Source organism: Henckelia pumila, chromosome 4 (assembly GCF_033568475.1).
Source record: "Henckelia pumila isolate YLH828 chromosome 4, ASM3356847v2, whole genome shotgun sequence".
NCBI lineage: Eukaryota > Viridiplantae > Streptophyta > Magnoliopsida > Lamiales > Gesneriaceae > Henckelia > Henckelia pumila.
In genome coordinates this window covers 146,694,804-146,722,133 of record NC_133123.1, presented here as the reverse complement: position 1 = coordinate 146,722,133, position 27,330 = coordinate 146,694,804, and the positions used below count along the sequence as shown (strand labels likewise).

General features: G+C 30.6%; 2 protein-coding genes and 1 non-coding gene across 3 annotated transcripts; 1 reads left to right on the top strand and 2 right to left on the bottom strand.

Moving 5' to 3' along the window:
* Nucleotides 1-13,925: 13,925 nt before the first annotated feature.
* On the bottom strand, nucleotides 13,926-13,998 carry TRNAK-CUU (transfer RNA lysine (anticodon CUU)). Its single transcript has one exon. It is a non-coding gene; the product is annotated as a tRNA-Lys (tRNA).
* A 923-nt stretch (nucleotides 13,999-14,921) lies between these two features.
* Nucleotides 14,922-19,137, bottom strand: LOC140866687 (protein SAWADEE HOMEODOMAIN HOMOLOG 1-like). Its single transcript, XM_073271722.1, has 9 exons — nucleotides 18,904-19,137; nucleotides 16,966-17,051; nucleotides 16,742-16,787; nucleotides 16,542-16,653; nucleotides 16,131-16,212; nucleotides 15,883-15,934; nucleotides 15,500-15,643; nucleotides 15,299-15,418; nucleotides 14,922-15,134 (listed from the first exon to the last, which is right to left on the bottom strand). Exons 1-9 carry the CDS (start codon nucleotides 18,970-18,972, stop codon nucleotides 15,048-15,050), a joined length of 798 nt encoding a protein of 265 aa, XP_073127823.1. The 5' UTR covers nucleotides 18,973-19,137; the 3' UTR covers nucleotides 14,922-15,047.
* A 2,477-nt stretch (nucleotides 19,138-21,614) lies between these two features.
* Nucleotides 21,615-27,316, top strand: LOC140866686 (NADP-dependent malic enzyme, chloroplastic-like). Its single transcript, XM_073271721.1, has 20 exons — nucleotides 21,615-21,901; nucleotides 22,272-22,576; nucleotides 23,283-23,403; nucleotides 23,511-23,585; nucleotides 23,795-23,946; nucleotides 24,021-24,126; nucleotides 24,265-24,330; nucleotides 24,575-24,670; nucleotides 24,770-24,841; nucleotides 24,931-25,014; nucleotides 25,126-25,224; nucleotides 25,454-25,501; nucleotides 25,583-25,636; nucleotides 25,733-25,831; nucleotides 25,914-26,003; nucleotides 26,093-26,170; nucleotides 26,253-26,327; nucleotides 26,413-26,503; nucleotides 26,671-26,799; nucleotides 26,908-27,316. The coding sequence occupies exons 1-20, from the start codon at nucleotides 21,872-21,874 to the stop codon at nucleotides 26,994-26,996; spliced, it is 1,959 nt and encodes a 652-aa protein (XP_073127822.1). The 5' UTR covers nucleotides 21,615-21,871; the 3' UTR covers nucleotides 26,997-27,316.
* Nucleotides 27,317-27,330: the final 14 nt, after the last annotated feature.

The window sequence follows — 27,330 nt, the reverse complement described above, 5'->3', positions numbered from 1 at the left end:
TAATTAGTCCAGATTGATCTTTTATAGTGCAAGTGTGCTTTTGGAACTCTACACAGTAGTCATAGTCACACAATTGACTAATACTAATCAGATTTTATTTCAAATTTTTTACGAGTAATACATCTTTAATATGAATATTTCCATGGATAAGCTTACCCTTACCCATGATTGTACCTTTAGAGTTATCTTCGAAAGTAATCTTAGGTCCTGATCCTGGTATATATTCAGATAGCATTCTTCTGTCTCCTATCATATGCCTTGAGCATCCACTATCCAGATACCACACTGTTTGTTTGATCAATTCGCCCTTGTTTTCCTACAAAAAGAAAGTAAAATAACTTTGGTCCACATTCCTACTTGGGTCCACGCTGGATTAATCCCTTTGGAATCCATACTTGGATTATCCTTACAGGCTTTCCATGATGTTGTCATTTGGGAATAACATATTTATCTGATGACCTTTGTGTTTTGTGCTGTGTGTGCCAAGTGTTGTGATCAGATCGTTTATTCCCATTTGAATTCCAATACTTTCTATACGAGCTGTTAGAATGTGGTTTATGTTGAGTTGACGAAGTTCTCTGTCTTTCAGAACTATTTCTAGACCAATTTGATCTAGATCTAGACCATCCTGACTTAGATCTATCTGGCTCAACATATCCCAGCCCTTTGTGTAAGAGTTTGCTCTGATGAGGTATTGAATATGTCATAGGGATCTCTGGTTCATATATCGTGCTGGATCTCACAAACTTCATATACTTTAAGCTGTTATTTTCCAGACACGATTGAGTGATTGGAGTAGATGAACTTCCTTCATTTGTGTTGTAGCCTAAGCCAGATTTATCTCCAGCTTGCTTTTGCATTCCGGTAAGTTTATCTAAGGATATCGATGTTTTATTCCAAGAGTTTACTAGATCTGTTAATCTCCGATTTTCAGATAAATTTTATTGTAGCTTGCTTTTCATATTATTGTTTTCGGTCATTAGCATATTTATCTGAGCTCTTAGACTGTCTAATCCAGTGTACTCATTCGAGTTACTTTGATCTGACTTATCTGTTGTGCTCTTTCCATTTGTTCTGACTTCATCAAACTTAAGAGATAGCATGCGATATTCATTAACCATCTCATTTAATGCATTGATAAGATCTTTCTTACTAAATTCATCAGAAGTAAATTCAAGTACCTCTCCATTGTCTGGAATGTCAGCGTTATTAGCCATAAGACATTTGACAGCTTAATCTTCACTTTCACTTGACGATGCTTCTGAGTCGGATGAGGTGGAATCTGATTCTGCCCATTTGCTATTGCTTTCATCTGCTAAGAGGGCCTTTTGTTCTTTCTTCCTGCTGAATCTTTTCCTTTCTTCTCTTGAGTTCTTCTTGTATGATGTTCTTTTCTCATCCTTTTTGGGTTTGGTACAGTCAGCTATGAAGTGTCCTTCTTTTCCACAGTTGTAATAAGCTCGATTTTCTTCAACTGGTTCTTTTGGTTTGAAGCTTGATCTGTTAGCTCTTTGGAAACTGTTGTGATTCTTTCTCATGAATCTTCCAAACTTCTTTACAAATAGTGACATTGCATCGCTACTGATTTATTTGTTCTGCAGTCTTGGTTGCTGGAATTTCATCTGCTGCAATGAGAGCTTTGGTAACTTGTGATGTTGATGTGTCTTCCTCAGTTCGAACTCCCAGTTCGAATTCATAAGCTTTAAGATCTGCAAATAGATCATGTAGTTCGATCTTATTGAGATCCTTGGATTCTCTCATAGCGACTGTCTTTACATCCCATTTTCGTGGCAGAGCTCTCATGACTTTGAGTGTTACATCACGATTGCTGTAACTCTTTCCAAGTGCATTTAGCTCGATCATAATGCTGCTGAATCTTTCATCAAATTCATTCATTGTTTCTCCTGATTTAATCTTGATATTGTCAAACTTTTGAATAGCCACCATGAGTTTGTTTTCCTTCGTTTGATCATTTCCTTCACATAATTGAGTGAGCTTCTCCCATATTTCTTTGGCAGTAGTGCAGCTTTTGATCTTGCTAAACATATTTTTGTCCAGAGTTTTGTATAGAATATCTCTGGCAACATTGTCAAGATTGGCTTTCCTTTTATCTTCAGAAGTCCATTCAGATCGAGGCTTTTCTATCATCTGAGGAGCACCTTCAGTAATAGTAACAACAGTGTTGACTTTCATAATTTCATTGGTCCATCTGTTACAACGAACCACATATCATCATCCAGTGCTGATAGATGTGCCTGCATACGAATTTTTCAGTCATCATAATCTTCTTTTGAAAACATAGGGATTTTGCTAAACGATGTAATAGCTAAAGATGCCATAGTTTAAGAGACGGTTCAGGTGATAAGCAAGAACCGCTCTGATACCACTTGTTAGGATCGAAATATGTGTGTGTGGGGGGGGGGGGGGGGTGAATACACAATATAAAATTTTGCGAGTACTTCGATCTGATTTGTAAGAATCAGACAGAAGTTTCGTTTGCTTAAAACTTTTGATCTGTTCGAAAGATCTGAGCAAGTCAGGCGGAAATAATCTTCCTCACAGATTGAATGCCTAATAGTACTAATGCAAATGAAATGAAATAATTGCAGTAAAGAGATAGAGTTGTTTCCGGATGTTCGGAGATGAATTCTCCTACGTCATCCCTTCTTCTGTTTCCAGAACGATTCCACTAGAAGACTTTGACTTATACAATTCCTTTGTACAAATTCAATCCAATCAATCCTTTGATAGGAACTCCTAGCAATACTCTAACTCGAAGTAGAACAATTTTTTTACTTAGAGTTTACAAGATGAAGCAACAAAGTATGCTTCGATGGTTTGAACTGGGAAGCTGTAGCTTTGATCTGGATCGATTTGAAGTGTATCTTTGAGATTGATCGATCTGTGTTGTGTTCTAACTCAGAATATCGAGACTTTGATCTGATGAAATAAGTATCTGAGTTGGTATATTGAGTGAAGGCTTTTTTGACTTTTAATTTGATTGCTTTGTAATTTTCACTCTTGGTCTCGTGTCTTGAATCTTCGAAATGCTTGAGTATTTATAGTTTCCAAAAGTAGACAGTGAGCCGCCAACAATTTCTGATATTGGGCTGCCAGCATATCTCATAAATAGCTCACAAATCTTGACTTAAAGCGAAGGCCGATCAACGTTCAAATTCTCATTAAATGATTTTGTCGTTTTCTTCAATTACAGCAACGGATAGATTCCTGATGAATCTTCGATCTGGTTGTTGACCATTTGATCTTGTGTCAATCGATCCGGTGTAATAAGATCTGTGGAGCTTGATCTGTATATTGGTTTAATCACGATACTTTGATCTGGCAACTTTCGTATAAATCTTTAGTCTTTAATATTTGATGAGTCCGATTAATTTATTTACTTGGTTTTGTTTTGACTTTGTAATCAGCGAAATTCTAGAGTTTGATCTCCAACAAATTACATAATATTTGAATCTATAATTCCGTAATTAAAAACTATACAAAACTTTCCAAATTTATATTAACATTTAACTTAAAATTTTTGATATTATAAGACAACTAAAAATATTTGCATCGAATCAAAACATTTCATTAAAAAAAAAAAATTGAAATGAAAGTTGTTTATTTTTTATCAATTATTTGCTTATTATTAAACAATAATTGATATAATTTTTAAAAATAATAATATTCATAAGTAGTAATAATATATTTATGTACGTATATTGATTTTAAATAATATTATTATATTTATACACTTGATAAACAAAATAAATATTATCATAAATAATTTTGTATCGTTATCATAGATAATTATAAAAATATAATAAAATATATAAATTGAAAAAATAATAAAAAAATAAGTAATAAATCATTCGATTAGTCATTACGAATTTGAATAATTAAATAAATAAATAAATAGATATTATCAATAAAAGTTAAAATAATTATTTGAAATATTTTTAATTTAATTTTAGTTAATTTTACATATAAAAAAAATTCATTAATTTCATATATATTATAATTTTGGTTCAAAATATGATATTTGATTATATATTTCAAATTTTAAAAATCGATTGGATGTTTTAATATTTTGGTTTAAAATATATATCTTTATGCAAGTATATTGATTTAAAATAGTATATCTATATTTATATATATATATATAAAAGCGGAGTTGTTGTCAAAATTAGAAAATTTTTGCCTAAATGTTTGGTTAAAAAAGGAAAAGGTCCAATAGAATAGTTCCACATCATTGGTGGGCATGGTAGTGCGTATGATAGGTGGGAACTTGAAAGAAACTATATATATATATATATATATATATATATATATATATATATATATATAAACAAAAAATTATAATATACTTAAAAAATAAAAAGTATAATTTTTTCGCCCAAAATTTCATTCAAAAAGTAGTAAATGCGTAAATAAAAATAAGGATAATATTAAATTTAAATTTTTAGATAAAGATAGTATTGAAATCTAAAAAAGATGATATTACGAGTGATAGACACTTTTATCTAAAGATTTTAAAATATAGATAAAAATACGATTAAATTTAAACAAAATTTAAATAAGGTTTTTTCATAATGAAAAAATATAATATTTTTATTTAAAATAAAAGGTTGAATTTAAAAAAAATAAAATAGTATTTTTTTTATTATCAAACAAATTTTAGTTTCTTGTTAATAGAGTGATTGTTTAGCATATATACATATATACATGCCAGAGATTAAAAAAAAATGATATTATGAATCATAGACTATTGAATTTATAAATTTCAAATTATAGATAAAAGATACAATTAACTTTTAAAAAAAAATAAAAATAGTATTTTTTGTGATCAAACAAAATTTAATTTTTGTTTTTAATAGGGTGGTTGTTTTGTTTATATGTATGTATATATATGTACAGCACATATTTAAAAACAAAGATAATATTTTTAGTGATAAACTATTTAATCCAAAAATTTTACAATATAAAAATACGATTATATTTAACAAAATTTAAATTGTATTTTTTGTGATCAAACGAAATTTATTTTTATTTTTAATATATTAGTTTTAACCATATATATATATATACGCAACAAATATTAAAAAAAAAGATATTATGTGTGATAAACAATTTATGAATTTTTTTTATAATCTATATATACTTAAAAGTATACAAATCTATTTTTAAAAAAAAAAACTAACGTCTGCTCAAAATTTATTTCTAAAGATAGTAGAGACATTATCATTTAATTTAAAAATAAAAATAAAGATATGATCGAATTTAAAATTATATATTATGATAATATTGATTTTTTTTATAAAAAGATGATATTATTAGTAATAGACTATTTAATCTAAAAATTTTAAAATATAGATAAAAATATAATTAAATTTAAACAAAATTTAAAATAGTATTTTTATTTATAAAAAAAATAATTTTTTACTTTCAATAAAGTGGTTGTTTTGATGCATATATAAATCTACGTAGCAGATATTTTTTTTAAAATATTTTATATTATTAGTGATAAACTATTTTATATAAATATTTTAAAATATAGATAAAAATTCGATTGAATTTAAACAAAATTAAAAATAATCTTTTTCGTCATCAAGTAAAATTAATTTTTTACTTAACAGGTGTGTTGTTTTGCTATGAGAGATTAAAAAAAAATATTACAAGTGATAGACTATTTAATCTAATTACATAAAAATATATATAATTGTGTTTAAAAAAAATTTAAAATACTCTTTTTATGATGAAAAAAATTTAATTTTTACTAATGATATGGTGGTTATTTTAAAATAATTATATTTTATGAGTAAATTATAAATTTGATAAAATAAGATTTTATTTTATTTTTCATTTTTGTAAATTTTAATCGGTGTTAGAAAGTCGAAAGTATAAAAAATTTTATATCACAATTCTACATCACATGAATATAAATCGATAAATAATAATTTTTTCATTATCATATTATTTTGTTTTGTTTATATAATTTACAAACTTTTTATATTAATTTTTTATTATAGTAATATAAGAACATTGTATACACTGTATCATCTTACCAAATTTTTACGTGATATATATTATATTAGCATTTTTATATTTTATTTTTCTGTATTGGTATTTAAAGTTTAAAAACTAAAAAATTTCATTTTAACATTTAAAAAAATTTCTCCTTAATTGTTTTATATACCAAAAGTATTGTATTTATCAAATTTATAAGTTGTAAGATCTTATAAATTTTATAAGAGCGTTTAAACTGTTAGATCTTCTTGTTAAAAAATAAGCTCTTGAGATGTTTGAATGAACTTATTTTAATTTTAAACAACTTAAAGTTGTTGATATATTTAATATCATGAGATCTTTTTTATTTTCAAAAATAGGAAAATAATATAATACTATCAAGGTAATGTAAGTAATTACATATAAACAAAAATATTTTTAGAATTTTATCATAAATGTATATATTAAAAATAAAATTATTATTATTATCTTAGGTTAATGTAAAAAATGGATGGCTGTTAATTTTTTAGGCTAATGTGAAAAAAAAGGTGGAAGACATTTAACAAAATATACAAACATATGGGGAATTAAAATAAAATAAGGCCTTTCTAAAAAAGTAGGGGTGAAACAAATTTTTTTCAAAAAAAAAATCATCTTATAAAATTTAAAGAGCTTATAAGATCTGTCAAACATTCTTCAACCACAATGAATTTCAAATGATTCCAATATTGAAATCGGTTGTAATTAACTCAATTATAGTGTACGATCGGTCGGATCAATTTTTTTAAGAAGACCGATTCGATCAGCGTTCGGTTATGAAAACATTAGTGTAAATAAATATAAATATGACTTTGAATTTTTTTAGTGTGTAAATTATCTAAAAAATTAAGATAAATTTAAATCTTTAGATTTTAAATCCTTTTATCCAAACTCAACCTTAATTTATTTTTATTTTAATTATTTATTCAAACACTTATTTTCACAACTAATTAATAAAAATAACACACCGTGTATCGCACGGGTGGTATACTAGTTGTAACTAAAATTACTCTAGCTAGCATATCACTAGAATACAATTAAGGCTCTGTTTGGTAGTCTATATTATTAATATGTGTATAACTTATCCTATCAAATCTCACGTTCTTCTCATATGGGCTTGTTTGGTACAAGTACGTATAAATAATACTTGTATAACTTGTCCTGTCTAATCATTTGTTCTTCTCGTCATACTATTTATCTATCTATTAATTAATTATTTTACATCAATCAAATCATTAATTATTTATCTTATATCAATCAAATCATTGAATTTAAATTACTATATTACCCTTATAAATAATATTATTCATATTTTATTTATTTTTAAAAAGGACAACATGGTAATTTATCATTTTTATATAAAATTCAATCAACCAAATCACATAAACTATAATATATCAATCAAATCAAATATTATATTAACTATCATTTTTTATTTATTTTATATTACATTATATTATTTATCAAGTACTATTTATCCTATCTTCGAACCAAATGGTACCTATGGTACCGTTTGGTTCGAGGATATGATAAATAGTATAATGTAATATAAAATAAATAATTATTATTTATCCATCTATTAATTATTTATTTTACATCAATAAAATCATCAATTATTTATCTTACATCAATTAAATCATTTAATTTAAATTACTATATTACCCCTTATAAATATTATTATTCATATTTTATTTATTGTTAAAAGGGTAAAATGATAATTTTTTATTTTTTAATATAAAATTTTATCAATCAAATCAATAAATTATAATCCATCAATCAAATCAAATATTATATTCACGATCATTTTTTTTTTTTTTATTACAATATTTTACTTATCTATGTATTACTTATCTCATCATACCTACCAAGTGGTACCCTATGATAACACTATAATATAACTAAAACTATAATATATTGTAACTAGACTACACTACAATAACACTATATTGTAAATAAAATTACACTACAGTAATACTATAGTATAACTAAAATAATATTATAGTGTAAATTATACTATAACTAAAATTACACTACATCACTAGCATAATACTTTAATACAACTAAAATTACACAAAAATAACATTATATTATAAATAAAATTACAATACAATAACACTATATAGTACAACTAAAATTACTCTACATTAACACTATAGAATAATTAAAATTACACTAGCATAACATTATACTATAACTAAAAGTACACTAAAAATACTATAGTATAAATAAAAGTGCACTAGAATGCATGACGTTATAGTTAACTAAAATTACACTAGCATAACACTATAATCTAGCTAAAATTACACTACAATAATATATAACTATAATCTAGCTAAAATTACACTACAATATATAACTATAGTGTAACTAATAATACACTACAATAACATCATACTATAACTAAAATTATACTAATAACACTAAAATAATACTATAGTATAACTAAAATTACACTACAATAATACTATAAGTGGATTGGTGGTCCATTAATGTTAATTTGCATCCACAGTTCTAAAATCCAGAAGTTTTTTAAGTGGCAACTATAAGTGGATTTGAGGTCCACTAATATGTATAATGTAATTAAAGATACTTTTACTAAAGCTTTGGTTCTTAATTCATGCCAAAAATAATTTTCTCCAAGCTGGGACCCTCCATGCATATCCAAACTCATTGTTATCATACGGATCGAGTGGTAACTCTTCTCAATTAGATTTCAGATTTTATATGTTCTAATTTTAGTTTGTAAGTTTTATTGTCAAAATATTTTAAGCACACTCCTCTGACCTCTCTCGACTAATCTTGTATCATCCGTCAATCCAACCGAATATACATATTTCCCAATAAATCATAATGAATGTCAATCATAGCCTACATTAATTGATTGATCTCCTTATAAAAATCTATAATTATTATAGAAATATTATTCAGACGAAAAAGATAGAATAAAACTTTACGTAAATTGTTTAACAAAAATATATATCATTAAGATCAAATATCTGATCAGATAATTGAAAAAATCTTAGCCAATTGGATGAAAACGCGAATATACGTTGACAATTACCTTCCAAACATGAATCACACTGGCCACAACCTTTCTTTCTTTCTTTCTTTTTTTTTTTTTTTTTTTGACATGGGGTGTTGGGGTTTGTCAGGTCTTGAAACCAAGATCTCCCCCATTTGTAGGAGTATGGATTGGTGTCACTTAATATACAAGCCTTGGCCACAAGCTAATTAGATGGTCTAGTTGGTGGTTTAAGGGTGTTAATTCGGGTACGTGGGTCGAGTCGGGTTGACGAAAATATTTTTTAAAATTTTTTTAACCCAAACTCATGCAAACAAATCCGAAAATAGCCAACCCGAACTCGAACCGACTAACCCGATCAACCCGAATCAACTCGATTTTTTTTTATTTTTTAACAAAATAATTAAATAAAAATTAAAACACGCAAGAATAATAGTAATATTTAATTTAGGCACATAATAAAAAAATATAAAATTGAAAGTCTATATAAATTTTAAAATATACTTACTAAAAAAGTTAAAAAATATTTAAAAAAATAAAAAATTATACAAAATAAATATTAAATCACGAAAATCTATTATATCAATATAAGTAAATTTTTTTCAAACATACAATATATAAAAATATAACAAATATTTCTTAATAATAATAAAATTTTGGGTCAATAAATTGAATTTTGACACCTCTAATTTAACTTTAACTTAACAATCACGCTTTATAATATAGCTAGTAGGTATAGATATAGTACATTCAAAAGGTTAATATATTATTATATATATATATATATATATTTTCGAATTGAAATCATGTTATAGTTTTAAGATTTGTGACTTTAATTGACTTTGGCATCGACACACAAAGAGACGTAGGATAAACCGATACCAATTCATGAATTTTGTAATTCGTGCAAACAAATATATAAAAGATACATGAAGCTCGAACAGTCGCATGAGATCGTCATATTGATCAATTTGTTAAACGAATATCTGATCTATTAAAAATTATTGTTTTTTATGTAAAAATATTATTTTTCATCATATTTATAAATCGAGTCGAGTCGTTTCAAAAATATATATATATGATATCATTTGATAGGATACCTACTCTAAACATCATGGTTATTTTCCAAGTACGTACTTAGACAGGCTCGACGACAAATAAACTTTGTTCGTCGTCAATTAAGGTTTTCACCGCACCGGAAGATGAAAATTGTGTATATATACATTAATTGAACTCCAAAAACAAAAACTAAAAACAAGAAAGCGACTCCACAAGAAATACGGGTGGAGTGGAGAGCTCAATTATTGAAATTAAAGTATCACTTTTATTAACTTTGGAACATGAAATAATTCAAAAACTTCCACTTATTCAGCTACCTCGATTTCACTTTTGAATATTAAAAATATATACTTGACATGGCCAGTGCAAAACACTTGAATATTAAAAAATATATAACTTATCTTATTTAATTTGGAGTTTTTCCTATTATATTATTTATTCATTTATTAATTATTTATTTTAAATCAATCAAATCATTAATTATTTATATTACATCAATCAAATCATTGAATTTAAATTACTATATTACTCTTTATAAATAATATTATTCATATTTTATTTATTATTAAAAGGATAAAATAATAATTTATTATTTTATATAAAATTTAATCAATCAAATCAAATAAACTATAATATATCAATCAAATCAAATATTATATTAATTATAATTTCTTATTTATTTTTATTATATTATATTATTTATCTATATATTATTTATCTCATCACTCAAACCAAACGATATCTTGAAATTAAACCAACCATAGGATTTGTGACACATGGCGTGCGCATTTGAATACACTGTTTCAAATGATTTATACAATGTCATTCTTAGAACAATATCCTAAATAGTATATCCAATGACCCAAAAGGAATCATATCTATATTTTAATGTGACAATTATTGCATTATATCAAATGAAAAAATGACACAAAACTATTATGAGACTCTCTTGCGTGTCAATTTTGTGAAACGGATCTCCGATCAGACTTGACTTATAAAATTATTTATTAATTTTTATACTAAAAATATTACTTTTCGATGCAAATTTGAACCGAGTCCATCGAATTGTCTCATGAATACTTTTGGAGGTCATTAATTAAGCATTTCAAAACCTTTTGGTGTGTGAATGTTGATTTTCAACCAAAAAATAAAATAAAACGAATAGTGTCCAAGTTTGGGTTGAAGGAAGAAAGTGGAATCAGAATTTGTACGGGGCCCAATAACCTGCTATCATCTAGACGAGGCCAATAACTGAGAATGAGCTTTAGTTTGAGCCCAATAACTAAATAGAGTTGAAAAAAAAAATTATAACCAGGCTTTATTTTGAGCCCAATAACGAAACAGAGTTGTAAAAAAATAACTGAGTTTTAGTTTGAGCCCAACAACGAAACAGGGTTGCAAAATAAAAATTATAACTGGATTTTAGTTTGAGTCCAAAAATGAAAACAGGTTGCAAAAATATTTATAACTGTGTTTTAGTTTTTGTTTAAGTCCAACAACGACGAGTTTGCCAAACAAAACTGTAAAGGGCCTTTATAGTTTGACCCCAACAGCGAAACAAGCTTGCAAAAAAATTATAACTAGGCTTTATTTTGAGCCCAGCAATGAAACATGGTTGCAAAAAAATAACAATAACAATGCTTTAGCTTGAGCCCAACAACAAAACAGGGTAGTAAAAAATTATAATTGGCCTTTAGTTTTAGTCCAACAAAACACGGCTGCAAAAAATTATAACTGTACTTTAGTTTGAGCCCAACAACAAAATAGGGAACCGTGCTTTAGTTTGAGCCCAAAAAAAACAGGTTTACAAAAAATTATATCTGGCTTTAGTTTCAGCCCAAAAACAAATATGGCTGCAAAAAAAAATATATGCATGGACATTAGTTTAAACCCAACAACTAAACATAGATACAAAAAAAATTACATATGGGCCTTACTTTGAGCCCAACATAGAGTTGCAAAAAATTGGCTTTAGTATTGGGCCTTAATTAACTTTTAATTTGTTGTTGAGCTATAAATACATATATCCAATTTTGTTAGAAGTCTAACTCATTATTAACCTAACAAAAAAGCATGTCATATTTTTACAATTTTAGCCTTAAATCCTAACACCACAATTTATCTTCATCTTCAAATTGAAATTTCATCTCAAATTCAATTGAAAGCTTGTGCGCAGGTAAGATTTTTTTTTTTAAAAAAAAAAATTTTATTTTTTGGTAAAGGCTGTGCCCCTAAAAATACTTGTAAATTCAATGGAGAAATTTGTGCACACAAAAATACATGTAATTTTTTTTTTAAAAAAAAACATTTAAATAAAAAATCGGTTATTTCGGTCCTCGTTTCGGTTTAGTTAGTTTTAATATACAAATTCGGTTCGATTTGTTAAAAAATAGATCGATCGGTTCGGTTTTTGAAAGTTTCGGTTCGGTTTTAACGGATTACACACCCTTTAAACACGAAGTGATGGAGATTTTTTTGAAGTTGAGGCCAAGGATGAGGATGGACTTCTGGCAAAGGGGAAGCCGGGTGTTCATTGGAAGCGAGCACAATATTGTCTTGTGTCTGGTAAGAGCTTTGCAGTTGAGGGAAAGCTGCATGTGGCAGATGAGACTGCAGGGAAGCATGTTCTGGCAAGAGATGTTGGAGTTGTGGTCAATGTCGGTGGATATATATATATATATACACGAAGTTTTCCCTCGTATTTGCTATTTTTGAGTCACCTATAACCGTGTTTCTTTGGTATGAAAGATTTTCAGAGTTGAAATGATCGGGATGGGATATCGACGCTTACGTCTAGTTAGGTGACTTGCAATAGCAATAGCAATAGCAATAGCAATAGCAATAGCAATCTTTCTTCCGTTAAGAGTGGGAATCAAAAGCCTGAACAGGATCTCTAAGAACACAATTACAACGCCGTCGAGCATGTATCTTACAATCATCCACCGAAGAACGGCGACTTCCATAGTGGATGGATAGTCTGTACACGCAAAAATTGTGAATACGAACGTCAACGTTATATTTGGAAATAAGTAAAAATCCATTACACGATTGCAATATGTTGTGGTAAAAATGGCGAGATATCTCAAACAGGGCCTTGCCTGCTATGGGAACAGAAAGAGGGATGTAGGCATGTAGCGATTCTTCACCTCAGTTATTAAGGACCTCAGTAGAATCCTCGGACCCTGATGATGATGATGTTGTTTCCAAAGTAAACAAAACTATTTTTTGATTATGAGAGCATGCCAAATTTTGCAGACAAATTTGAATGGCATGATTTAGAGGGTAAACATAGTAGAATTTCGACGAGGAACAATTTTCTCTCGTTAAAAACCGATTCGAATGAAGGAGGATATAGAGTAATTTTTGGATCCGATTAAATAAATGAGTAATTTTGTATGGGATTTCGGATTTAGGGATGAAAAAAGATGTGTTAACATTCTACCCATCACCGAACCGAATACCTTAGGGGTGCGAGGATCAAGACTATATATATATATCTAATTTTTTTTTGAATAATTGTATTTTGATGAAAATAAAAAATTATTAGTATAAAAGCTAACGATATTTTGTAGAATAATGATGTTGTAATAAATTATACATATATATTTTTTTTATATTATGTTTAGTTTGTCAATATTTTTATCTTTCATATTTTTTTTTATAAAAATTTAGTGAATGACTATAATTTTAATAAAATAATCAAATTTTTAAAAAATATAATTGTACGTGATAATATGATATTTAAGTATAGTATGATAATAGCCGATGAATTAAAATTCTTAGTTGCAAAAACTTTTAACGCCCACCGTGGGGCTCGAACCCACGACCACAAGGTTAAGAGCCTTGCGCTCTACCAACTGAGCTAGACGGGCTTCTTGCAATCCGTATTTAATGTAAATTATAAATAGGTGCCTCCAGTTGTTTGACTTAACATGAAAACATTCTATAGCCGGTATACAACATTGTTCATGAATATGATCAAATCTCGTTGTGTGTGTGATATACTTACATGCCTATTGCATCCACGGGGATATTCATGTGGATTTTGTTTGTCCGTATCTTTATTATATTAACATTAATATTGTAACAAAAAATATGATCATAGGAAAATAGAAACTATGATTTTGATGAAGTATCTAGAGGAAGAAGATAAAATATCTAAATTTTGAATATTTCTTCAAAAACATGTTTTTATATTAATTTGCAAAAATAAGAGAAAAAATTGTATTTGATATTATATAGTGATATTAAAATTAGCGTAACAAAAAATATTTTAATCATAATTTCTTACTTTATTTATGACAGTTAACTATTTTATGTTCAACATACACTAGCAATTTAATGTTTTTCATAAGATTGATCTCAATAATAACTGAAATGTGAATATGTGATATTGAAAATTGAAAAAGATTAAAATATAAATATCTTAAAATCTTGAAGACGAAAATTCAAATGTTGTGTCATGGATATATAATATAAGAAATATGAAAATCAAGAGAATTGTGATAACTAATTATTTAAGGTTTTTATTATATTTAAATATTTTACTTCTATTTATTATTTATATTTTTAAAGTTGTTTTTAAAATAAAAATTCAAAATCAAAGTAGATACCATATTGTAACTAGTAACCTTTATGCAAAAAAGAATATTGCGAAAGTTTTAAAATTTAATTCAAGAAAAAATGTATAAGTTATTTTTATATTTACGATAATAATTTTTTTTTCCCCATGAATAAAGAATATTAAATTAAATAAAGATAAATTTGATATTGAAAAAAAAAAAACAATTGACACCAAAATTTGTTAAATATATGAGCCTAAGTTTAATGTAGTTTGATAATGTAGGATAGATAATAGTAATACAGATTATTACATTGCATTTCTGTCCTGTGAAACCTTATTTTTCTCCTAAAACAAAAATCACGACACTATGGAGAAACCCGACGCCTTGTTTTCCTTCGATGATTGCGTTGGCCTGCGGCACAAATTATTACATCCAACCTTGTCCTGTGTACCCAAAAATAAGCAAACATTACCACATACAAATATATAATAATAACATAGTATATATATAACGTAGATACATGACTACAAAATAATGCAAATCTCAGGTTGTTAAATTCCTTGAAAATTTCAACACTCGAAATATTAGGGGGAAAGATATTTCATACCTCAAAGTTGTCATAGTCGTAGCGAACGTTAAAGACGCACGTGCAGCCGCTCTCGTCATGTGATATCCTTTCGATTCCGGTGACTTGAGCATCAACATAGAGTGCATGATATTCGTTGACCTGGGAATCGACATTAAAAAGTCGTCGTTAAAAAGAGGCCTGTTTCGAGGCAGGACTTGCAGGGTAAGAGAAGAGCAGTACCCTGTAGCAGAGAACTTGATCTCCGACATTAACAGCGTTGCATTCGGTAGGATCTAAAGGAATCGAGCGCTCCCGGATTGCCTTGTCAGCGCTTACCCATTCGTCTTCCTGTCTGTCAAAGCCCGCAAATCTCACACGAACCATCTGTCATGTCGACAGGGAATACTTAGAATGGCTATACTGCCAACAATCTTGTTATAGGAATGGAAACTAGGAAACATGGAGGGAAAAGTAGTATTTAAATAATGATATCGGAAAAAAGTAGCTGTGTTCACACAAGAACAGATCCCTCCACAATGAATTCGAATATAAGACGGAAATCAAATGGAAAATGAAGGCGGGTAACTGGAAAACAACACGAAAGAAAAGTTAAAGGATCTTACAAGCTCCCCGGAGTTGAGAACTCTGAAATTGAGGAAGTAAGCAACATCAAACCTAAGAACGGGGAAAAGATGCGGTGTCAGGTTGCCACTGATAACGTAGCATAGTCACAAAAATAACAAAAACTGACGTCTACAAATCTTACAAATACCAGCAAGACGATATTTTAACGATGTTGAGTTGTTTAAAGTGATATTAAAAGATCAGAGGAGGATCAAGCAGTGTCGGATTTAGTTAAATGGATTCTCACCAAGCATAATCCTTTGCTGATCTAGCCTCAAACATCAAGTTTGGTAGCTCCGCAGCTGCTTCACCGATAGAAATTGTCTTCACTGGCAAGAAATTGCAGAAGCTATTATAGCCCAAGAAAGCACATGTGAACTCTCGACATAGCACGGCAGCGACATTAAATAACATTCAGTTCTTATATTAATAGAACACTTAAAACGAAAAAAATAACCAATTACTGTTAAAGTACTCGATTGTGTTATGTATATCGATTGTCTTATGTATATCTCTTACTTCTTTAGCTAATACTTAACCTTATACAGTTACATATCTCCCAGCTCCGGATGTAATGAATCATATAAAATGACTTTTTTATTTGTCATTTCTACAATCACAAATCATATATTTTGCAGTAAAAGAAGGCAATTTTTACCTCTTCTTTTAACCGGTAAAGCCCTTGGAGAAGCCAAAGATTTTTCTGGAGAAAAGGACGGAATAGCTTTGGCTGCCAAAGTACTCCGTTTATCTTGAAACCAACGTCGCACCTGAATATAAGAATATAAACGGACTGAGCAAACATGATTAGATACCATAACAACAAGAACGATAAAGAAAAGAGTTTAGAACAAACACCTGCTCCCATTTTACTGGAAATTTTTCTGAACGGTAAACTGAACGACTGCATAAAACGAAAGCACCATAATTTAGTTTTAAGTGTGCAGTCTCCTTACTATTGTTAGGACGAATTGGAGAGCAAGGAAAACTTCTAAAACCAAAAGAACTAACCAAAAATGTCCAGGGTATACAGTGTAAACCATCCGGAATAAAATAAGAAATTACGGAAGAATAAAGCATACCTAAATTTGGTGGCAAGCTCTTGGCAGAAACTTTGACTGAAAAATTTATCACTCATTTCTTTAAATAAGTTCTCCATTTCAATTATCTATTTCAAGAAAATGAAAAGCCATCGTCATTGAGAGATGTCAACACCGAGAAACAAATATTCGATGTGTGGCACGTGCCATTGTTTTAAGGGGAAATGCAGTAGAAGGTGAGCAAGTCAGGAACAGCCTTCTCAAATAAAAAAATAATTCAAATTTCTTGTGCAATTATGTCAATTCCAGATTACATTTAACGTCCACCTCAATTAAAGTATGGGATCAACAACTGATTTATTTTCCAGTATCATTGTAATAATATTCGGATTAAGGCATATAAAACAAAAATGCAGGATATTTATTTCATAAACAATACATATCACGAAAAACCATATAATCATAAGCCAGAAAAAGAAAAACATCAAAAATTATTTAAGACAGGCAGTCAGACATAGTAGTTTGTTAACATTTCACAGCAATCAAAAACTGTTACTTGAAGTATCATCAAAACTATAACATGGTAAGAGATTAAAACTGCAAATTCACCAATAATTTATCCCCACCAAAACCGAGTAAAGATCAAATCTTTAAAGGTATACTGAAAAATCACCAATAATTTATCCCCGCCAAAACAGAGTAAAGATCAAATCTTTAACGGTAAACTGAAAAATCAATAATTCATCCCCGCCAAAACGAGTAAATATCAAATCTTTAACGGTAAATGGAAAACTTTTAACGGTAAACGGAAAACTCGCTGATAATTTTACCCCACCAAAATCGAGTAAAGATCAAATCTTTAATGGTAAACTGAAATATCAGCAATAATTTATCCCCACCCAAATCAAGTAAACTTTAACAGTAAATATATGACATAGAGTCAAAGGACAGGGAAAACATGGTACTTGCAAAGATTTCTTTAGAAACTGCATTCATGATCCAAGAAATAACAACATTGTCATTTCAAATCCAATATTGCTCAGATTCAGATTCAGATTCAGGCCATCAGGCGTAGTGATTGAGCCATCAATAAACCCAAGCTTATTTTTTGCCGATGGGGCGAACTGCGAAGATCATTGCATGGCTCCAAAAAGCGTATTTATCACCTGTCAAAGGCTGAGAAACCAAGGAAATTCCAGGACTATCCGCTGATTTTGCAGTTGATGCCAACTGATTATCAGAAGACAAAGACACAATGGATCACAGATTGCTAAAGTATGAGAAGATTTCCACTGAAATTCCCGAAGAAGGAGAAGAGATTTGAATAGTGGAAGACAATTCGATCAACTCGGATGAGTTGACAAGGAGACCAAGCTGGAAAGTGTTATTCCTACTGATACCATGTTAAGAGATGAGTGCTAATCTGGGAGAAAATATTTCCCTCTACTAGTTTGAATTAATCTGTACAATGAGTTTAGACACAAAGCCAACCGGCGTGTAAACAAAGTAAAGCTATTGCAAACTTAAATAAAATCGTCAACTAAGCTTGTTATAAGAACTCCTACAAAAGTTTGTTCAAGAATCAGCAAATGAAAGAATTTGATGATCACCAATGAACGAGTAGTTTTCTTGCTTTAAATACCCATCAAATGAGATATCAAATTTACAAGAATCCTTTTTTCTTTCCCAAAACCCACATAATCATAGACCAAGAAACAAACCAGAAACTCTTCAACCAACCATTGATGCAGATTGCTAACATTTCAGAGAACGGAAATAGTGTTATTAATTGGATTAGCATCAAAATCAAAGAAAATGGAAAATCACTAAATGTTTGCAGCCACTATGTAAAGGCGTGAAAAGATGAAATCTTTCAGATTAGCAAATGAAAATTGAGCAAAAAATGTGAAAATTAAAGCCAAATAAAAGAAAAAGAAAGAACTCCACCATTTGAGATCAGCAAAAACTGACTGAAGTTACCTCAGATAATGTAAACTCAAATTCATCGTCTTCTATATCCATTTTCTCAAATTCATCATTTACATCCATTTCTCCCTCTTCACACACAGGGAATGGGAATTCTTTTTGTTTTTTTTGTTTTTTTTCCTCTTTTGTCTTTCTGGTCTTCTTGAGATTTTGAGAGGAGCACGAGTGAAGTGAGTGGTTTTCTGCAGTGAGATTGGCACAGTGAGAGGGGTTTCAGTTGCCTAGATTTTTGAGTTAAAAGGGTAAGGTCAATTAATGACTTTCTGAAACCAAATGCATTTAATGTTTTATATTTCTTATTATTTTTAATTTTATTATTCTAGAGGACAAAAGGTAAAAATTAAAGCACAATTGTCTACAAAGAAAATGGGATTCATTTTATTTATTTATCTATTTTTTTAGTTGAAAATGGCAAGTCAATTTGTTATTACAACGTATAATAGGTTTGGTCGTTTGGAGATTTATCATTTATAATATAATAATACAATATATGGGCCAAATATTTGGGCTTCAGACAAAATGAATCGAAAGCACACCTTCTTCCAATGGAATTGGGCCAAATATTTGGGCTCCAGACAAAATGAATCGGAACTACACTTCTTAAAAGTTTCTTCAACTGGCCCACTTGTGGATTATGGTCATCAATAGCCCAATCGATAAACTAGCGGACAACCTAGAGGATTGGACCGGGTTGAATAGGGAAATGGTAAAGGTTGTACCCGACCGGTGGCAAATCCTAGATCCGAAGGCTCTGAATTCTCAGTCAGAATATTAATTTGTTTAATTGTTTTTTTGTGGGGACAGAATGAATATTCATTATTTGTATGTATTTACATAATTTCTTGAATGATGTGGATATGGGACCTGATTGGGGAATCCTTATCCGCTCCAGTACTCCGTGGACCACCGGAGCACACCTACATTACAAGACCATTGGTTCATGTTTTATCAACTTGTCTATTGCTCTTTTTTTTTCTTTGCTATAATCGAGTTCAAATCTTGTTTCAAATTTGATATTGGTGTTATATGATTATATAATTTATATGTCAACGGTTGTATTCTTAGTCTTAGATCTTTATCAGAAAAAAAAATAGCGTGTGTTGAAAGTTTTGTAAGTGTGACGCAATAAAAAACAACAAGACTGTTCGAAGCAAAACACGCGAGACCACCAATTAATTATTTTTTTACTGAATATATGGTGAAAATCACGTTTTTTTATTTTTGGGAATTTCTATGTATTCTGTTTTATACTTCAATAACTATTTTAGCTCTTTTTTTACCAATTTAGATTTAGATTAGATTTATAGTTGATGCAAATTTGAACATGCGAAATATGAAGGGGGACGGATTCTACCATGTTTCCATGCGGTGGACGTGGATGAATGGGAGCCAAAAGTAATGGGAGCTCATCCACCAACCCATTTTGAATCATGTCCTCATATTATAAAGTCTATAAAATAAATGTTTTGTGCAAAAATATTCATGTCATAGTTATTGCACAATTATATAGGCACTAATTGCACCTATTTTGACAAAAAAAATAAAAATCCTACCCAATGGATAGTAATTGAACGTCACACGTAAATTGTATCAGTGCCCCAATAAAAATTGTTTTAAAAAACCAAAACTCGTATGTAAAACTAATAAAAATTAAAACTTTTTTACGATTTTTTTAAAAAAAAAACAGGCACAAGACTTCTTATATCTATCTATCATACATGTAATTATACTATTTTCAATTGTAAATTTGATCGTGTCCTTTACTATGTGTTAAAGAAATTCATCATCTTTTTCTTTGTTAATCCATCGTTAATTTAAATATTATCTAAATTATTACTCATGTTTTTAATGGTTAATTACTCATGTGTAACACACGTACATTTTTTTAGTTTATATATATATATATATATATATATATATATATATATATTTATATATGTGTGTGTGTGAGATAAATATGCTTTATTTTTTTTTAACACAAAGGTTGAATACACTTGATTTTTAAATAATTGAAAATATATAAGCTCATTAATATTTTTTTTGAGAATTTTACATCTTTTATACTTTTAATTACTACCGAGCTTCCCACAGTTAGCCCCATTTTCATATAATGACACTATTATTTTGTTCATCCAAGTCGGAAGACTTAGCATTATATGTGACAATATATAATTATTATGCTTTGGTGTCCAATAATTGTGCATATGTTTGTATGTGTTGGTAATACAATTCAGGCGATGATGATGAAACATATCCTTGTCACCATCCTCATCCTCTTATAAATATTTTATTCCACTAATATAGGAAAATCAGTCATTTTTTATATATATAAAAAAAGATTATTACAACAAGCATGACAATATTTGACAAACTTTCAAATTCTGATTCCTCAAATCCAACATTTTTTTAGAAAAACAATGACAGTATCATAGTAATAAATATTACCTTATCACAAAGATTCTACTAATATCATGCTAATGTCAAGAAATGTGTTGGGAGTCATTTTGAGAGAGCAATTATAATTTGGTATCATATGATTTAAGAAATTTATTTTTATTTTTATGACGCATTTGCTATCTTCAATGTGCACTAGATAAATATTTGAATTTACGCAATAATCTACGAATCACGATATCAAATAAATAGCATTCTATAAATATGTTTGACAAACTTACTCAAAAAAACGTTCATAAAAAGAATCGACTTCCTGATGTCAATCGATTGCCTAATGTACATTTTTCCAAGTTAAAAATATGAACTTGAAAAAATATATACAATATTGAAATGAGACGTTAGTAGCCCCCAAGGGCCCGAGTTGTGTCCTATTGAGCTAATGAGGGAGAGATAGAGGGAGGAGAAAGGAAAGGAAGGGGGAAAGAGAGAGGAATTCTTGAGCTCACTCTTTTCATTTTCTTCTTTCTTTTTCCTCTTATCTTTCTCTCTTTCGTGATTATTGGCCAACATGTTCTCGTTGAATGGAAGCACTTTTCTGGTATTTTCTTGGTCCAAATTCCTTTTTTTTTTGGGGTCAATCTCGACGGATATTGTTTTCCATTTTATTGTGTGTGTGTTCAGTTTTGATATCCCATGTTTCATGCTTCACACTGCTTCAATTTTCTTGATTTTGATCCCAGAGTGGAAGAATGAGCACAGCCTTTATGTAAATATAAGTTTGTAAATTACCCGTTTCAAGAAAATTTAACAAAAGCTCAAATCTTTTTTGTATTTCAGGAAAGCTAAAATCTTTCTGTGTTTTCAGGCAATCCGCGTTGAATTCCTTGAAAGAAAAAAACTGTGATAAAGACCCCATTTTTATTCTCAGTTTGTTTAGTCTGTTGCTTATTATCTTTGATGTTATGCAGAACAAACCTCTTTCTGGGGTGTCGAAATGCTTGGTACAGTCCACACAAACAAAGAAATTTTCTTCACCTGCAGTGGTGGTGGCTTCTCTGAGCTCAAATGGCTCTCCGGGTGATCGAAACGTGAGCGTTTTGTTGGAGAAAGAGATCCGGGAGAATGCTCCTCCTTCACCATCGATAGCGTCACAGATATCAGTGATTGAGGAAGAAACGAATACCACCGTCGGTGGTGGAGTTGAAGATGTCTACGGTGAGGATAGCGCCACCGAGGATCAGTACATCACCCCCTGGACTGTCACTGTCGCCAGGTAAAAAAAAAAAAAAGAAAAAAACTATTCCTACACGTTCCTTATACTTTTGTGTTCCTGTTTATGGATAGATTTTGATATGTTTTCCAGCTTATATATTTTACATGTACTACATACAATGTTAATTTGTTATAAATCTTGGAACAGTATGGTTGGTGTTCCTTTACTTGTCTTCTCGGCTAGTGGCTCTGGAGTTTATTGGGAAGTTGCTGTATTTTATTGCTTGCAATTTTGCTGAATTATGAAAAAACATGCCTCCCCTTCTGTCGGAAGTTAGTGTTCGATCATCTAGATGTATATCAATTCTTTCTGTAAAATGTTGTGATGTTATTAATTACTGTCAAGCATTGCTGTACTGGTCGAGGTCTGTGGCCTGGTATGCTTGCCAATATGTGTAGATAGTGCGTTGTAAGATGACATATGTCCAGGTTTAGTATTACATTGTAGATTACCATGGTGTCTTTATTGCTTCCTGAACCAAGGATCAAAGTTTTTGCTAAGCTTTGTAAAGGCTAGTCGATATACTTTAAAGCAATTTGTGTCTAAAGATAACTTAGTTTTTGGTGACTAGAATGTTCATGCTGGATTAATCTTGTGTTTTCCGTATGATCTGAGATACTACGTTAATTCTTTACGTTTAATTGATATGAGGTACTCGAATTTTCTTTCTTCATCCAATAGTAGTGTATGCATTTCTCTTTCTCAGTGGTTATCAATTGTTGCGTGACCCCCACCATAACAAAGGTCTTGCGTTCACCGAGAAAGAGAGGGATGCCCACTTTTTACGTGGTCTTCTTCCTCCAGTTGTCATCAGCCAAGACCTTCAGGTTACTGCAATTGACTCCTCAATTTCTGAATTTCCGATCAGATGATTTAGTTTTGAATCATTTACTTCATGGGGTTTTGTTAATTTTCGTGATATTGTACTGAATAGGTGAAAAAGATGATGCACAACATGCGGCAGTACCAGGTACCACTACAGAGGTACATGGCTATGATGGATCTCCAGGTAAAGAATCACCCGGTTATTTTATTGAAAGTTCTCTTTTAGCTTAGTCCTCATTGCATCTCTGTGGTCATCAAAATTGTTATTAGCTGCATCTATGAAACTTCCAGCATAACCAATTAAAGTCTCTGTTTCAAGAACCATGATGAGCATTGTTATTTTTTACCCCGTGGCATTGACATGCTTATATTTATATTTGTATTCATCTCCAGGAGAGAAATGAAAAACTGTTCTACAAACTTCTCATTGACAATGTCGAAGAGTTGCTCCCAGTCGTCTATACTCCAACTGTAGGTGAAGCATGCCAAAAATATGGATGCATATTCAGGCAACCTCAGGGCCTCTTTATCAGTCTCAAAGAAAAGTACGCTTCATCCCAGTGACACTACACGTTTTTTTGGTCGCCTACTAAACTGACGATTAGTAGTATTTTTTAAGGGGAAGAATTCTCGAGGTATTGAGAAATTGGCCGCAGAAGAAAATTCAAGTCATCGTGCTGACAGACGGTGAGAGGATTTTGGGACTTGGAGACCTTGGCTGCCAGGTACATGTATATTTTGTTTCTTTTATTGTATTCCCAAGAAAAGTTTTTAAAAATTGTTTACCTAGGTGCTTTCTATCTTGTATGAAATAATCAAGAATGATTTTTTTAATGTTTTTAAGAATCAAATTTTATTGCCAGGGAATGGGCATACCTGTGGGAAAGCTTTCTTTATATTCAGCTCTCGGTGGCATCCGTCCTTCTGCTGTAAGTATCTACATGACTAGCTTTTATATTTTCCTGAATCTCTGTTTCATAACATCATGCTTAATATATGTCATCATTAGCCTTTTAATACCTTATTAGTTGCCAATAAATTAATTGTTTCTTAAAATTGGAAAATCTTAACCAACTTACGATTCATCGTTGATCCTTAAATTTGATGTCTTATTGTCTGAGCTATTGTGCTTGTGCCGAAGCTAAAGTTGTTTATAATTATTATTGATTCCAGTGCTTGCCTGTGACCATTGACGTGGGGACAAACAACGAGGACTTGTTAAATGATGAATTTTATATTGGGCTCAGACGGAGAAGAGCAACTGGACAGGTTAAATACCTATTACTTTGCATGCTTTCACACCAAATCTGAAAAGAAGCCATATTTTTCCTCTAAAGATCTTTACACTATAATTATTGGCATTTTCAGGAATATTCTGAACTTCTGCATGAGTTTATGACTGCGGTGAAGCAAAATTACGGAGAAAAAGTCCTTATCCAAGTTAGTCTTTTTTTTCAAGAGTTTCGGGTTTGCCAATTTGTTCTGCGATTCTGATTCTTAACCATGTTTTCATGTTGGAAACCGTTTAGTTTGAAGACTTTGCGAATCACAACGCTTTTGATCTCCTTGCAAAGTATAGAAGTACCCATCTTGTTTTTAATGATGATATTCAGGTAACTCTACAGTACCAATTAGTCGTTACATCTCTTCTGAGAATATTTTTGGCTTTAGTACAAGTATTGCTGTCATTCGTTGCTTAGCTCATACGTTTTTATTTGCATCAGGGTACAGCATCTGTGGTTCTTGCCGGTCTTATTGCGTCATTGAAATTAGTTGGGGGCACCTTAGCTGAACATACTTTCTTGTTCCTCGGAGCTGGAGAGGTGCCTTTTGTCATCATTTTTCTCTATTTTCTGCATGCTTCTTGTGCTTGAAATGTAGTACGTGGATTGATACTAATGTGTATATATTTTCCACTTAATACTTTTTTTTTTTGAACTTTTCTTCCACTTGTACTTTTATTACCGCATAGATTTAATTTTTTTTTGTATATCCAATGAAATATATGTAATCCTCTTTGTCTTTTGATGCTTATGTACGCTCTAATTGCAGGCTGGCACCGGTATTGCAGAACTTATTGCTCTTGAAATGTCAAAACAGGTTAAAGGACGATAAGCATTTGCATTTTTCTAGCGAAATCAAGAGAAGTCTTGTTAGTATTATTATCTCATTTCTATGCAGACTGGTGCCCCACTGGAAGAGACTCGCAAGAAGATTTGGCTTGTAGACTCAAAAGTAATCAACTTTTGTGTTCTTTGTCACTCAACACGCAGATCTAATGGTTTCTTCCATGTCTGAATCTCAAATCCCTAATTTTCTGTTCTTTTCTAGGGGTTGATCGTTAAGTCTCGTTTGGAATTGCTTCAACATTTTAAGAGGCCCTGGGCTCACGAACATGAACATGTCCAAAGCTTGTTAGATGCTGTAAAGGTGTGAACTTGATGTTGTGATTGAATGTAAAAAAATGAGCTGGGTGGGCATGTGCCATCTTACCTTTCTCTCGTTTGCACAGGTCCTGAAACCGACAGTTTTAATTGGATCTTCTGGAGCAGGAAGAACGTTCACAAAAGAAGTGATCCAGGCGATGGCATCGTTCAATGAGGTACGATATCTCAAGTGAATTTATTTATTTGGTGTCCTCGAATTAAACTTGCACTCACGCGTGCTCAAAGACCGTATTTTTACTTTCAGAAACCCATTATTCTTGCTCTCTCCAACCCGACTTCACAGTCCGAATGCACAGCCGAAGAAGCTTATAGATGGAGTGAGGTACTTTTAATGGCCTGCTCTCATCTTTACCAACGTACCTCAGATGTCATCAGTTAATCATTGTTCATTTTGGTATCTTCAGGGCCGAGCCATTTTCGCCAGTGGCAGCCCATTTGCTCCTGTTGAATATAACGGGACTTCTTATGCATCTGGCCAGGTTCAGCCTTAACTAGCACTAGAGTTCATTTGTTTCGGCTCCCATTTATTCAACCGACTTAAGCATGAATTTTATCATCTTTTAGGCAAATAATGCATACATCTTCCCCGGATTCGGTTTGGGTTTGATAATTTCTGGCGCAATCCGAGTTCATGATGACATGCTCTTGGTAGCTTGTAAGTTTATTTGATGTTAAACTTTGTCGATAGAAAAGGCAAACCGAGGCCTTGCAAGGAAATGAACAACTTGCAAAGAATACAACACAAGTACTCGTCTTTGAGACTCAAGACATTTCTTTCTGATAATTTTTCATCTTTCGTGTCGGCTTGTTTTCTTGAAACAGCGGAAGCATTAGCTTCGCAAGTCAGCCAAGAGAACTTAGATAAAGGACTTGTGTATCCACCATTTGCAAACATCAGAAAGATTTCAGCCCATATTGCAGCCGAAGTAGCTGCAAAAGCATACGAACTTGGTAAAGGGACATCTTAATCTCATATACGAAAACATGCAATATAACCCTAGACTATAGTTGTGTCATCTGTTATGTTTGAATATTTTCTTGTTTTTACTGGCCATTCAGGTTTAGCTACCCGTCTCCCGCAACCAGAGAACCTCGTGGCACATGCTGAAAGCTTTATGTACAGCCCCAACTATCGTAAATACCGCTGAGACCGCGGCAGTACCGTTGTGCGTTTTTTTTTCTTCTTTTTTTCGTTTTTTTTTAAATCAAGATTGGTAGTCTTTTTTCATGCATTTGCCATTGTTTTCTTTATTTTATTTTTGACATGTTTATTTTTTTTTCCTCGTGTGTGTTCTTAAATCGTGCTATTCCACGTTGTAATCAGTAACAGATGCTAGAATTAGACTTGAGTGAATGTAGCGTGTAGAATGCAGAATGTGTGTTTCACTGATGTGGTTCCATGTGAAAACGAATATTATTCTGGGAATTTGCCATCTTGAATTAATAAACTTATATTTGTTGTATAATTCTTCTGAGAAAATA

Bases quoted from the DNA above. Each gene is read 5' to 3' on its own strand.
- LOC140866686 (XM_073271721.1), top strand. From the start codon at position 21,872: ATGTTCTCGTTGAATGGAAGCACTTTTCTG. The intron at 24,331-24,574 runs GTAAGTATCTAC...TATTGATTCCAG, and splicing joins GTGGCATCCGTCCTTCTGCT to TGCTTGCCTGTGACCATTGA. The intron at 25,015-25,125 runs GTAACTCTACAG...TATTTGCATCAG, and splicing joins TTTTTAATGATGATATTCAG to GGTACAGCATCTGTGGTTCT.
- LOC140866687 (XM_073271722.1), bottom strand. From the start codon at position 18,972: ATGGATGTAAATGATGAATTTGAGAAAATGGATATAGAAGACGATGAA. The intron at 15,644-15,882 runs GTAAGATCCTTT...TCGACATGACAG, and splicing joins TTCTCAACTCCGGGGAGCTT to ATGGTTCGTGTGAGATTTGC. The intron at 15,419-15,499 runs GTACTGCTCTTC...GTCGATTCCCAG, and splicing joins ATCAAGTTCTCTGCTACAGG to GTCAACGAATATCATGCACT.